The following is a 13,319-nucleotide window of genomic DNA, read 5'->3' on the forward strand; positions in this document are numbered from 1 at the left end:
TATCTCTGTACTCCTCACCTCACTCCTTCTGTCTCCTCTAACTTACTAACTGACATATCAGCATGGATGTCACACCACATCCTTAAACTAAATCTCTATAAAACTGAGCTGATAATATTCCCTCTCCTTCGTGCACTCCTATTTGACTTTCCCATCAAAATCAATAATACAACTCAGTCCCTTCCCTCAAGCCAGGGTACTAGATGTAATCCTAGTCTCTGACCTATCTTTTCAGCCCCAAATCCAATCGATGTCAAAAGCTTATAGACTTCACCTCCCTAATATCTCTAAAATTCACTCTTTTTTAACCAACGAACCCACCAATCAACTCGTTCACTCCCTTGTTAACTCTCGCCCTGACTAGTACAACTGCCTTTTCATAGGCCTACCTATTCATAGGCTATCCCCTCTTCAGTATATCATGAATTCTGCTGCCAGGATCATCTACCTTACCAACCACTCAGTGTCTGCCACCCCTCACTGCCAATCCCTCCACTGGTTTCCGATTCCCAGTGAACTAAATTCAAAATACTAACAACAACATACAAAGCAATTCACAACTCTGCCCCAAGCTACATCACCAATCTTGTTTCCAAATATCACCCAAACCGTCCTCACCACTCCTCTCATGACCTCCAGCTCTCAAGCTCCCTTGTATCCAGGACCTTGCCAGAGCCTCTCCCATCCTCTGCAGCTCACTACCTCAATCTGTCTGGCTATCCCCTACTAGGCAAACCTGAAAACTCATCTCTTCAGGGAAGCCTATCATGCCTCTAAATAGACATTTATCACTTTCATTAGCTCATCCCCCAAACTTATAATCTTTTGTACCACTTGCTCCACCCTATTAGAGTGTAAGCTCTTATGAGAAGGGCCCACTTAATTCTCTTCTTTTGATTGTATTGTAGCTGTACTGTCTCCCTTTATATTGTAAAGCGCTGCGCAAACCATTGGTGCTATATAAGTCCTCTCTAATAATAATTGTCTATATCAATGCCTGACTAGCCTTTGCAACATTAAGGCTCCATGCACTTGGACGTTTTAATAACGCTGGTAATGTTAGCTGTGTAAATTCACATTGAAAACGTGATTTTTTTTAGCTTTTTTAGTGTTTTTGCATTAGCGTTTAGCTGCGTTTTGCCGCTTTTCTTGCTTTTGCATTTTTAGCGGTTTTTTACCAAAAAAAACATTTTTTTTGCTCAAAAAAAGTCCAAAGATGCCAGGTTGCCACTTTTTAGAGCATTTTACCAAGTTTTGCCATGTTTTTCATTGTTAGAGTGTTTTTACAGCCAGAAAATTCCTCTAGAAACCCTCTAGTTCTGGGGCGGTCAAAAAACTCCCCTGTCAAAATACACTGATTAGAGTCTGTGTGTGCATGGACACAGGATAACATGCTGAGGAGTTTAACCTCCTTGGCGGTATGATTCTTTCCGATTTTTGGTGCTGAAAGCGGTACCATTTTTTTGCATGGAAATATGTAGTTTTTTTATTGTAGGCCTGTAATTCTTAGGAATAACTCACTGAAATCTGTCCGAACAAGAGTCTAGTAAACATCCCGGGTAGGATAAAATTTGAAACACGTAATCATAAATTATAATTTAATAAATAATCATAAAAAATAATAATATAATAATAATACATTTAATTCAATAATATAATCAAACCAAAAACACTGAAATGTGAAATATAGCGCCAAGTTAGCACATTGCTGAGCAAAGTCGCAAAATCGTTTTCAGTGTCTGATGACGAATTTCCCCACAAATCATTATCACTCAATTCTGTAAGTGGTTCTGATTTACTATGGCTGTTCTCATAGCTGATCTAAACCGCTTTTGACCTAAAGGGACACTTTTTGGATGCCATGGACGTTTCTCAGTTTCCAGGCAGAAAGAACAGACAAAATGCAGGCAGGGCGCAGGACAAAGCATTAGGGACAAAATGTATGTGAAATTGGTTGAGACAGCAATGTTTTACTATGTAAAATGTAAAAAAAAAAAAGACATTTTTTAAAATTTTAAAATTTTCCGCCGCCAGCGGCGCCCGTACGTCCCGACGTCACAGGGACAGGACACAGAAGCCGGATGCCGGCATCAGCCGGAGGAGATGGCCGGGGACGCTGCAGGGGACACATCGTGGGAGCGCAGGGTAAGGTAAGTGAAGAACAAATGCCGGAGCAGTGCCGCATGGTATTCCCGAGTGTAGCTCGGGGTTACCATTTGTGGTACTGAAATGTTACCCCGAGCTACACTCGGGAATACCACCAAGGAGGTTAACCAGTGACAGATTTATCATTCATTTCACCCTGTTGCTTTGTTCGTTTGGAGTTGGCGGTCTATTTACATGGACTTTAAGCCGATTTGATGATCACTTATGTTTATTTTGATGGTCACTCATTATTTGCTATATGTCACTTTGCTTTAATAATTTTTTGCGCTTATTGACTCACGTTTATTTCCACTGTGCGTTTTTCACTGGCATCAATCCTGATTATAAGGTGCATTTTTAGTTTCATGTACCTTGTATGATTAGTTTTGCACATATATTTCTTTGCTTTTTGATTGTCACAGTTTTCTTTACAAGGAGCTTTTTGTGCCCTTTTATTTAGAATGTGTTAGTCCTATTACATTGAATACATCATTTATGTTCACTTGTTGACTATTATGCACGTTGTTTTCATCACAATCCATATTGCACTTAGTTTGGTCTGGTTTCAGGCCTTTACATTTTTATGTATTATTTATGATGCATTTATAGTTTCATGCATTTATAGTTTCATGCACCTTGTATTATTAGTTTTGCACAAATTTTTGCCATTTGATATTGGCACAGTTTTCTTTGCATGGTGTGCACTTTTATTCAGGACATGCTAGTCCTATTATGTTGAGTACAATATTTATGTTCATTTGGTGATTATTGTTCATGTTGTATTTCATCACAATGTTTATTGCACTTAGTTTGGTCTGGGTTCAGACCTTTACATTGTTATGTATTATTTATGTTCACTTGCTGATTATTACCCACGTGGTCTTTGTCACAGTTTATATTGCACCTAATTAGGTCTGGATTCAGGCCTTTATACTTATCACCTCTGTTTTAGGGTTATTTTTTCTGTCTCCACACTCTTCGAATTATTGTGTCCTTAGTATTATTGATATTAGCGCAACACCATTTTTTTGTTTTGTTTCCTTCTGCTAGTGGTGTCTAGATCTAGGTGTTTGCAGCTTTTTTTAATAGTCCTATCTATACCTATAGCGGCGCAGAAAGTTTTTTCTATTATATATGCTGAGGAGTTTACTGTCTGTAGAAAAAAACACCAAAAGCCTAAAACAGCAGCTGTAAAAACGTGCATGAGGACTGAGAAACAACTCCTATACAGGAAGTAAAGGAACGTTGCAGGCAGGTAATTCATATGAACACAGGAAACATATATGGACTATTTCTCAGTACGTTATGCTGTGTTGTGATTTAACACAGGAACAGATACTTGTGTTCTTTGTATTAAAAGTTTCCTGCTTTTTTTGTGCCCCTCCTTCACAAAACATGATACAATGATGCATGATAATAAAGAGCAGCTTGTATGACATGAATAAAGCTGATCTCCAAGTTTGTATTAAAAGCCAAAATTGTATTCGTTTATTACTGGATCAGTCCACCCAAACCTATTACAGGTATACATTGAGTATGGTGCACTGAAACAACCCCTAACTTTGTATATGTCTAGGATGCGCAAACAGTGAGATCTCCCTTCCAAAATTCCCACCCCTAGGCCCGCATTACGGTGATCTGATCCTCCTTTGTATGTAAACAAACTGCAGTGTGGCACAGTACAATTGATAAACTCTCGCCAGCAAGTGCATGTTATTCTTGTAAGGGTAAGTGCTATGCTATGGTGTGAACACATTTTAACTAGGTTAATGAAAAGTGAAGTGGATATAAGCTGTTTCATGTTCTACAAGTGTGTTACAGGAAAATAAATTATGTTTCCAGCAAGCACTTATTATTATTAGCTATTACTAGAAATTCTGTCTGATAGTATTTTTATGAGTTTCAGATTCTTATTTGTTTAGGCTTTCATACTTTAAACGGCGCAATTTCATATTCACACTTGTAAGTCTTTCCAATATGCTGCTTTCTATATTTTCACCTCTTCATGCCGGCCGCACACAAATATGTGGCCTCCCGGGGTCTGGGCCTTGACGCTGAGTGGCCACACATTTGCGTGCAATTAAGAAAAAACATATGTGCTGAGAGCGCACGCCCTCCGCGCTCCCAGTACGCATGTCCGGTACTCATGGAAAGGTCCCGATCTCCTCTTTCGATCTGGACCTTTCCAGAACATGTGACCGCCGTGATGGCGAATCACGATGGTCATATGACTTTAAAACCCCGCCTGCCTCCCGGCCTCTGAAATCCTTAAAGGTCGCCAAGGGGTTAAGTGTATATATCAACCCTGCTGATTGACTGCTCAGATAACATCTACATGTCTATTAAATGCTGGACTATATTGAGTCAGGCTTGCACTGAACCGAACAATAAAGCACAATTGCTCATCTGCTAAAAATGCAGTAATCACAACTTCCATAGTTACTGAGCACAAATAAGTATTCAGTTCATCCCATTTGAGATAGATACATTTGCTGTATAAATCTGTTCAACCACATTTTTCTTTGTTTTTCCATTTCTTTCCTTCTATGCTTTTGTTTTATTAAAATATATTAAACAATACTGTACATAGGGGCCCTGCAAAATTAATACCAACCTGGCACCACAGTCAGAAAAGCTGGCATCTCCATGACTGTAGGGCTGAACATCTGCCACCCCCCTTCCCTTACTTGCTGATATCAGTCATTTGGACTTTTAATTAATACATGTGACTGGAGAAGTCAAACATAAACAAAAAAAAAATCACTCAATAGGTTAAGACAATCTTTATTAAAACAAAACATTCACAATCATATTAAAAATATACTGTATATAACCAATCATGACTTTTCCTTAAAAAAAAAAAAAAAAAGAAATATCAAAGTTTGAATATCTCCCCCATGTGTAGTAGAATGATTGAATCTTACTGAAGTTGATAATAAGTGTACTGAAAAATCAAAGCTATTCCCACAACTCAAAACCCATGCTGTTATTATTCACTCAATAGGATATGTTGTGGCTCACAAGAATAAATTGTATAATAAATTGTATAATAATGCTTCTGTTAAGTCAATGAAATAACTAAAAATGATAGTGTGGGAAATGGGCTCTGGAAAAGCTCCCAGACTTCAAATGCCTACTTATTCTAATAAATCTCTAAGGAGATTCAGTAAGACTGAGAATCTCACTTTAAAGGGAGACCCCACATTTGTTTGACAAAATAAACAATCCCCTCTGGGTGATCAATGTACATTGCATGGGTTTTAACAAACTTTTTTTTGCACACTCCAAACTTTTTCTGTTCTGAAGAAATAGCTGTTTGTTCCACTATGACTTTTGGATACTGATTCTTAATGAGAATTTTATAATCAGATGGTGCATTCCCAGTGTTTTGATGAGAAAAGCTGCAGTGTCTGAATCCCTTTAGAAGTATTTAACCTTTTTAGAATATCTCACCAAAACGAGTCTTTCTACTGCAGGGGATGCCAAACATTTGACTTGTATCTTAGTGCAGACGTCTGGGAGAAACAGTAAGCCATTTACAGAAGCAAGAAATTCTGGGGGCAATGAAGAAAAAAAGGAAAGATAGTTTTTCTAACATTTTGTAATTTGTAACTTTTTTTTGTAACTGTATTTTGTGTAAGTGCTACAATTGGATGTTGAGGAATATTGGTTGGTGTACTGGGTTGGAATTATTCACATAAGAGGGGATGAGTTTAATTTATATACTTAAAACATAAAAAAGAGAAGCTAGTAGATTAGAACCCATCAGACTTACCAGCAGAGTAAGCTTACTATTATTCACTCATTTTATATGGCTACTCAATGTACAAATATAACAACAAATAACCAAAAATACATAAAAAAAAAAAATCAACACACATTACCACGAGTATTTCCAGTGAGCTGATAATATTCACATACACATCCAAATTATTTTATATTTCCATTCAATATCAGCCAGTCCTGCTGGCCAATAAATGCCTATAGTCATAAATAAGTCAGGTTATGGGAGATGTATTAACATACAAATACTTGTGCAAAGGATTCCATGACGAACTGCTCACCACTTGAATTCCGCCGTAGTTTAACAATGTTCCTCCTCCATGGACTCTTCAACATCTTCTAGATCCATTGAATGGTCTCTCAGCAGAACTTTCTTCTGAAGCTCTGAATAGAAGTCCACACTCTCTGACACAGAATGTATTGGCTTGTCTCTATAAAAGTTCACCTGTTTGTGGTTTAAAAAGCATGTCTGCTCTTTCAAACTATGCTCAAATGCCCTCTGGTTTCTCCTAAATTCCAAAACAGTTTTGGTGTAGGTATTGAGTGTTGTGACAGCTGAAATCATGCAGCAGGTGAAGGAAGCCCAAGCTGTGCTAAAATACAATTATTAACAAAAAGGAATGTCATTGATTTATTTATAGAATTTCTCCAGACAATGCACTTAAATAATTCTAGCCATGATAAAACAAGCTGTTTACCTACATATGTAGTGGTAGGTTATATTAAAAAAAATATTGTAAAATTCCATTTTCCAAAAGTCAGGCAGGTTTAAAATTCCTGATCACAATGCAAAGCCTGTAGCTTATGACTAGAGATGAGCGAATTTTTCAAAAATTCGATTCGGCTGATTCGGCGAATTCCAGGAAGAAATTCGATTCGATGCGAATTAATTCGCTACGAAGTTAACTTATAAAAAGGGTTTCTAGGCTTCAGAGAGCCTTTAAATTAGTGCAGAACACTGTACCTTTAATTTAAATGCCCTTGGAGATGAGGAAGGAGAAGGATGAGAAGAAGGAGAAGGAGAGGGATGAGAAGAAGGAGAAGGATGAGAAGAAGGAGAAGGAGAAGGATGAGAAGAAGGAGAAGGATGAGAAGAAGGAGAAGGATGAGAAGAAGGAGAAGGAGAAGGAGAAGGAGGAGAAGGATGAGAAGAAGGAGAAGGAGAAGGATGAGAAGAAGGAGAAGGAGAAGGATGAGAAGAAGGAGAAGGATGAGAAGAAGGAGAAGGATGAGAAGAAGGATGAGAAGAAGGAGAAGGATGAGAAGAAGGATGAGAAGAAGGAGAAGGATGAGAAGAAGAATGAGAAGGAGAAGGATGAGAAGAAGGATGAGAAGAAGGAGAAGGATGAGAAGAAGGAGAAGGAGAAGGATGAGAAGAAGGAGAAGGATGAGAAGAAGGAGAAGGATGAGAAGAAGGATGAGAAGAAGGATGAGAAGAAGGAGAAGGATGAGAAGAAGGACAGTTCTGTGACAGTTTCTGTCTATTTCTGACAGTTCTGTGACATTCACTCCATACAGCGGTTTCAACCGCTGTATGGAGGGAATGTCCCAGAACTGTCAGAAATAGTCTATTTCTGACAGTTCTGGGACATGTATGGAGTGAATGTCCCAGAACTGTCAGAAATAGTCTATTTCTGACAGTTGTGGGACATTCCCTCCATACAGCGGTTTCAACCGCTGTATGGAGGGAATGTCCCAGAACTGTCATAAATAGTCTATTTCTGACAGTTGTGGGGCATTCACTCCATACAGCGGTTTCAACCGCTGTATGGAGGGAATGTCCCAGAACTGTCAGAAATAGTCTATTTCTGACAGTTGTGGGACATTCACTCCATACAGCGGTTTCAACCGCTGTATGGAGGGAATGTCCCAGAACTGTCATAAATAGTCTATTTCTGACAGTTCTGGGACATTCCCTCCATACAGCGGTTGAAACATTGTATCTATTTGTTTCCATAAATGGATCCATTTATGGAAACAAATAGATACAATGTTTCAACCGCTGTATGGAAGGAATGTCCCAGAACTGTCATAAATAGTCTATTTCTGACAGTTGTGGGACATTCACTCCATACAGCGGTTTCAACCGCTGTATGGAGGGAATGTCCCAGAACTGTCATAAATAGTCTATTTCTGACAGTTGTGGGACATTCACTCCATACAGCGGTTTCAACCGCTGTATGGAGGGAATGTCCCAGAACTGTCATAAATAGTCTATTTCTGACAGTTGTGGGACATTCACTCCATACAGCGGTTGAAACATTGTATCTATTTGTTTCCATAAATGACATTCTGCAGATACACTTAGAGGAGCTCTGCAGATACACTTTTTGCCGGCTTGGAATTATTCTTATTTTCATCCTACTTCTTCTTCTTCTTCTTCTTCTTCTTCATCCTCATCCTCTTCTTCTTCTGAGGATGAGGATGAGGATGAAGAAGAAGAAGAAGTAGGATGAAAATAAGATTAATTCCAAGCCGGCAAAAAGTGTATGTGCAGAGCTCCTCTAAGTGTATCTGCAGAGCTCCTCTAAGTGTATCTGCAGAATAGAGGAACTCTGCACATACACTTTTTGCCGGCTTGGAATTATTCTTATTTTCATCCTTCTTCTTCTTCTTCTTCTTCTTCTTCTTCTTCATCCTCATCCTCATCCTCTTCTTCTTCTTCTGAGGATGAGGATGAAGAAGAAGAAGAAGTAGGATGAAAATAAGATTAATTCCAAGCCGGCAAAAAGTGTATGTGCAGAGCTCCTCTAAGTGTATCTGCAGAGCTCCTCTAAGTGTATCTGCAGAATAGAGGAACTCTGCACATTCACTTTTTGCCAGCTTGGAATTATTCTTATTTTCATCCTACTTCTTCTTCTTCTTCTTCTTCTTCTTCATCCTCATCCTCATCCTCTTCTTCTTCTGAGGATGAGGATGAAGAAGAAGAAGAAGTAGGATGAAAATAAGATTAATTCCAAGCCGGCAAAAAGTGTATGTGCAGAGCTCCTCTAAGTGTATCTGCAGAGCTCCTCTAAGTGTATCTGCAGAGCTCCTCTAAGTGTATCTGCAGAATAGAGGAACTCTGCACATACACTTTTTGCCGGCTTGGAATTATTCTTATTTTCATCCTACTTCTTCTTCTTCTTCTTCTTCTTCATCCTCATCCTCATCCTCTTCTTCTTCTTCTGAGGATGAGGATGAAGAAGAAGAAGAAGAAGTAGGATGAAAATAAGATTAATTCCAATCCGGCAAAAAGTGTATGTGCAGAGCTCCTCTAAGTGTATCTGCAGAGCTCCTCTAAGTGTATCTGCAGAATAGAGGAACCCTGCACATACACTTTTTGCCGGCTTGGAATTATTCTTATTTTCATCCTACTTCTTCTTCTTCTTCTTCTTCATCCTCATCCTCTTCTTCTTCTTCTGAGGATGAGGATGAGGATGAAGAAGAAGAAGAAGAAGTAGGATGAAAATAAGATTAATTCCAAGCCGGCAAAAAGTGTATGTGCAGAGCTCCTCTAAGTGTATCTGCAGAGCTCCTCTAAGTGTATCTGCAGAATAGAGGAACTCTGCACATACACTTTTTGCCGGCTTGGAATTATTCTTATTTTCATCCTACTTCTTCTTCTTCTTCTTCATCCTCATCCTCATCCTCTTCTTCTTCTATCTGAGGATGAGGATAAAGAAGTAGAAGAAGAAGAAGAAGTAGGATGAAAATAAGAATTCCAAACCGGCAAAAAGTGTATGTGCAGAGTTCCTCTATTTCTGACAGTTCTCTGACAGCTTCTTCACATGTACAGCGGTTGAAACATCTGTATCCTAAATGGAAACTAATAGATACAATGTTTCAACCGCTGTACATGTGTTCCTTCTGTCAGAGAACTGTCAGAAATAGCGGAGCTCTCTGCAGGGACACTTTTGCCGGCTGATCGGGAAAAATCCGATTCGCGCACCCGAAGTAGGCAAATATTCGGATTCGACGCGAATCGAATTTTTCCTGAAATTCGTATCGAATTCCGGTTCGCCTGGTTCGATTCGCTCATCTCTACTTATGACACCTAGACACCAAGGTAAAGCTATGTCCCAGGCTGACTTTTGTTTCTGTAGCAGGCCCACTATTTTGTGGAGAATAACTTTTTCTTCCAAAAAGTACTGCTCCAAATGTAAAGTTAACATATGTAAACACCAGACCTTATATTTTGCATCTAGTTCCTATTTAAGCTTTGTACTTCTATTTTTTGAGAATAAATTAAAAAAAAAAACTTACTAAAACGCCCATCCATAATCCCATGAATGTGGTCTCCAGTCTTCTGGTCCCAAGCTAACAGTGGCTTGGAAAACCTGAGTATACATCATGTGTGCCACCATCCCCAGCAATCCTGCAGGCAAAACACATTAAGAAATACAACTATTAGATTCATTAAATGAAAAATGTTAAAATAATGTGTCATTTTTATTTACAAACCACACAATTTTCACTGCCTTCGGATAGACTATAACAAAGCTAGATGTGTAATGGAGAGGGCTTTAGAAGATGTGACAGTGTGAGGCCTTGCCACTATGTGAATTTTTTGTAGAAATGGCACAGGATTCGAATTAGGGCTTAATGCAAAGCTCCAGGGTGTTTGTTATAAGCAGAGAAAACTGTGTTTTAAGCTTTCTCCAGGTTTTGTAATCTTGGATTGGGGACTGGAGTTTGAAGGTTCCAAAGTGTCTCAGGTAGGAAGGAACCTTCAATCCTGTATATGGACTTTGTGAGACATCTGAGCTTGTGTGAATGCACAGGAGTGCCATTCATAGACACAGTCAGTGTGAAGATAGTGGTGTGTTCCAGACAGGAGAGGTGTACTTTCTCGGGAGATGAGACCCTATGTTGGGGGAGACTTCCTGCTCACAGGACTGGGAGAGTCAGGACAATTATGATAGTCTGGAGAGATTGAGAAAGCTGAGGTGACTAGGGATGCCACAGAGGGGGCAAGAGGGAGTCCTGTGCTCCCGAGAAGAGTGAGAGAACCTGGAGTGCTAGGAGAACCATATCTGTAGGCCAAGAACGGGCCTGTACGGCAAGGTGCTGTGTTAATAGGCTGCATAAGCCTGAAGAATCCTTTGTCTGGGATACCAAAGAGAGCAGCAGTGCTGCTGACAAGAGAGCCAGTTGGCTCAGTATTTTCAGTGATCTGTTGTTTTGCTGAAGGTAGAAAATCCCCTGTGTGGGAATATTTGCTGAAACTTTTCCTTTGCTTTTACCTAACAATTATGGGCTGCCAAGCAACTGAAGTTCGGACTGACATGTCTCACTAAAAATGCATCAACCACATTGAGCTACACAATATCACACAGAATACTAAAATATTCAATCTGGGAGAAGAATACTATATTAGGGAAAAAAATTAAAGGAAAAAACAAACTGGTTTCATCTATATAAAAGCTTTAACTTTTTCAAAGTCTCTTTAGATATTCAAGTGATGTACAATTAGAAGTGGCTGCAACTTGCTGATTTCACTTTGCCAAAATCTCTGCAAGTTTTTGCCTATAGGTGAAATTCACTGAAGGAGATGGCGAAGGTAAACATACAATGGTTTAAGGTTGTTTTTATAACATTTTAGGCCTTTGAATGGTTCTCAGCTGTGTATTTTGGTTTCTGATACATAACAATAAAATATAGTAAAAAAAAAAACAAAATAGTGTATTTCTTCTTTCAGTAAGTTGTTATTTGTACTCTTTGTCTTCCCTTTTTTTTTCAAAAAAAAAAAAAAAAACCACCCAAAAAAGAAAAATCGCAATGGAATGGTGCACAAAACATTTTATACGCATTTTTTTCTGCTATTTGTTTACCCCAAAACCACTGATCATGATCACACATTATGTTTTAAAAATAACATAAAATAAATGTCCTAACTAATAGGCAAAAAATAACTGTATTTCCTCTTTTGTTTAGTTTCACATGTTTTTGTGTATTTTGTTTTTGGGGTTTTTATGCAATAGTGAAGAAAAAGGAGCAACCTTTTAATCTTATAACACTGGGTGCATATTTGACTCGCTGACTCTTCTAATTTTCAAGCTTCTATTTGGACTTTTTTTAATTGTTGAAAAACCTTAAATAACAAAACTAGAATGGGTCCCAATAAAAAAAAACCCTATTCATATGCAGTATGGCTGGCAGTACAAATGGATTGAAAAGGATGTGTCAATTTGACACTGCCATAAATCACATATCACCAGCAATTCAGGCTTTAAACATTATCATAAAGTCACCATTAGTGTCAAACTTTAATAAAACAGGCCTATTCAGGGTCCCCTTCATCAGCCAGAAAATGACAAATGTACATAATAATCTATCAAGCTACATATCCACTGTGTGATAAAAACCCACTCTTAAATGGTGACCTAATTTTCCTGCCAAAATCTAGTTAAACAATTATTATGCACCATATTGTAAAATTGTAAGCAATCAACTTTCTGTTCAGATGTACTGTACATTCCCTACAATTGTAACATGTTTTTGTATAATATTGTCATGTAGCTGCACAGTATGAAGGTTGCAAATAGTTGCACGAAGTGTTAGAAGGCATGCACTGAAATGGTGCATTTTAAAAAATGTGACAACATTAAGACATAGCTTGCTAGGCAAATTGTGCCAACTGTCTGGAAACAAAACTTGGGAGTAGGTTTGTCACACAGTGAGTATTTAGCTTGATGGGTTGTTTGGTGTGCAGCTGGGATTTCCATTTTCTTTTAACTTGGCACAGCCTTCCTTCAAAGTTCCATATTCTTGAAGGAAAGGGTAATGTCTAGCCTCATCTTTCACAGTCCATGTCACAAGGCCAGTAAGACCAGTACATAGTGCGGATGATTTAAAAAGCTACACATTTATGGCTTTTTTTTTTTCTTTTTAAGTATGTTTAAATTTATTTATATTTTGGGCCATGATGAAAGGTAAAAATCAGGAGGTTATTTTGATAAAATTTTGATGAATGCTAAATCACGAATTTGTTGAAATTTCACACTAATTCTGATTAAGCATCAATTAGTGTTAGTGCTGCATAAACTTTCTATGCACAATTTGTAATTCTTAACGTACATAGTGACCACCTGCTTCCTAATTTATAGTGGTGGTGCTTTACGCTTTATTTCTCTCAGTAGTATTTAGTCAGACTCACTTCATCTCATCACAAGAGGTGGAAACTCCTGGCTGAATTCCGAAGGTGACCCAGTAAATAATGCACTCGGGTCTGTGCAGTGATTTGAAAACATTAAATTTCTTTGTTTGTTTGTACTGCTGTAGCTCCAGCCCAGACTGAAGCCTGTATTATGGGCAATCCTATAGGGGAGTTAAATCCAGCACTGAAGCCACCTACTTCTGTGCATTCTGAAGCTATGCTGTGCAGTTCTGTGTCTCCTTCTGCTCTCCTC

At 38.4% G+C, this 13,319-nt stretch overlaps 1 protein-coding gene across 1 annotated transcript in view; it reads right to left on the minus strand.

The window, feature by feature from the left end:
* Positions 1–4,913: 4,913 nt before the first annotated feature.
* The window catches only part of GSG1 (germ cell associated 1), a 114,099-nt gene continuing 105,693 nt past the window's right edge, over positions 4,914–13,319 (minus strand). Inside the window, exons 5-6 of the mRNA XM_089687698.1 lie at positions 10,174–10,285; positions 4,914–6,521 (exon numbers count right to left, since the gene is read on the minus strand). Coding sequence (XP_089543824.1) covers positions 6,230–6,521; positions 10,174–10,285 — 404 coding nt within the window. The 3' untranslated portion in view covers positions 4,914–6,229. The remainder of the gene's footprint in view (positions 6,522–10,173; positions 10,286–13,319) is intronic.

The sequence above is a fragment of the Staurois parvus genome, unplaced genomic scaffold (assembly GCF_062004578.1).
Source record: "Staurois parvus isolate SC_StPar_1 unplaced genomic scaffold, SC_StPar_1.0 ptg000436l, whole genome shotgun sequence".
Taxonomy (NCBI): domain Eukaryota; kingdom Metazoa; phylum Chordata; class Amphibia; order Anura; family Ranidae; genus Staurois; species Staurois parvus.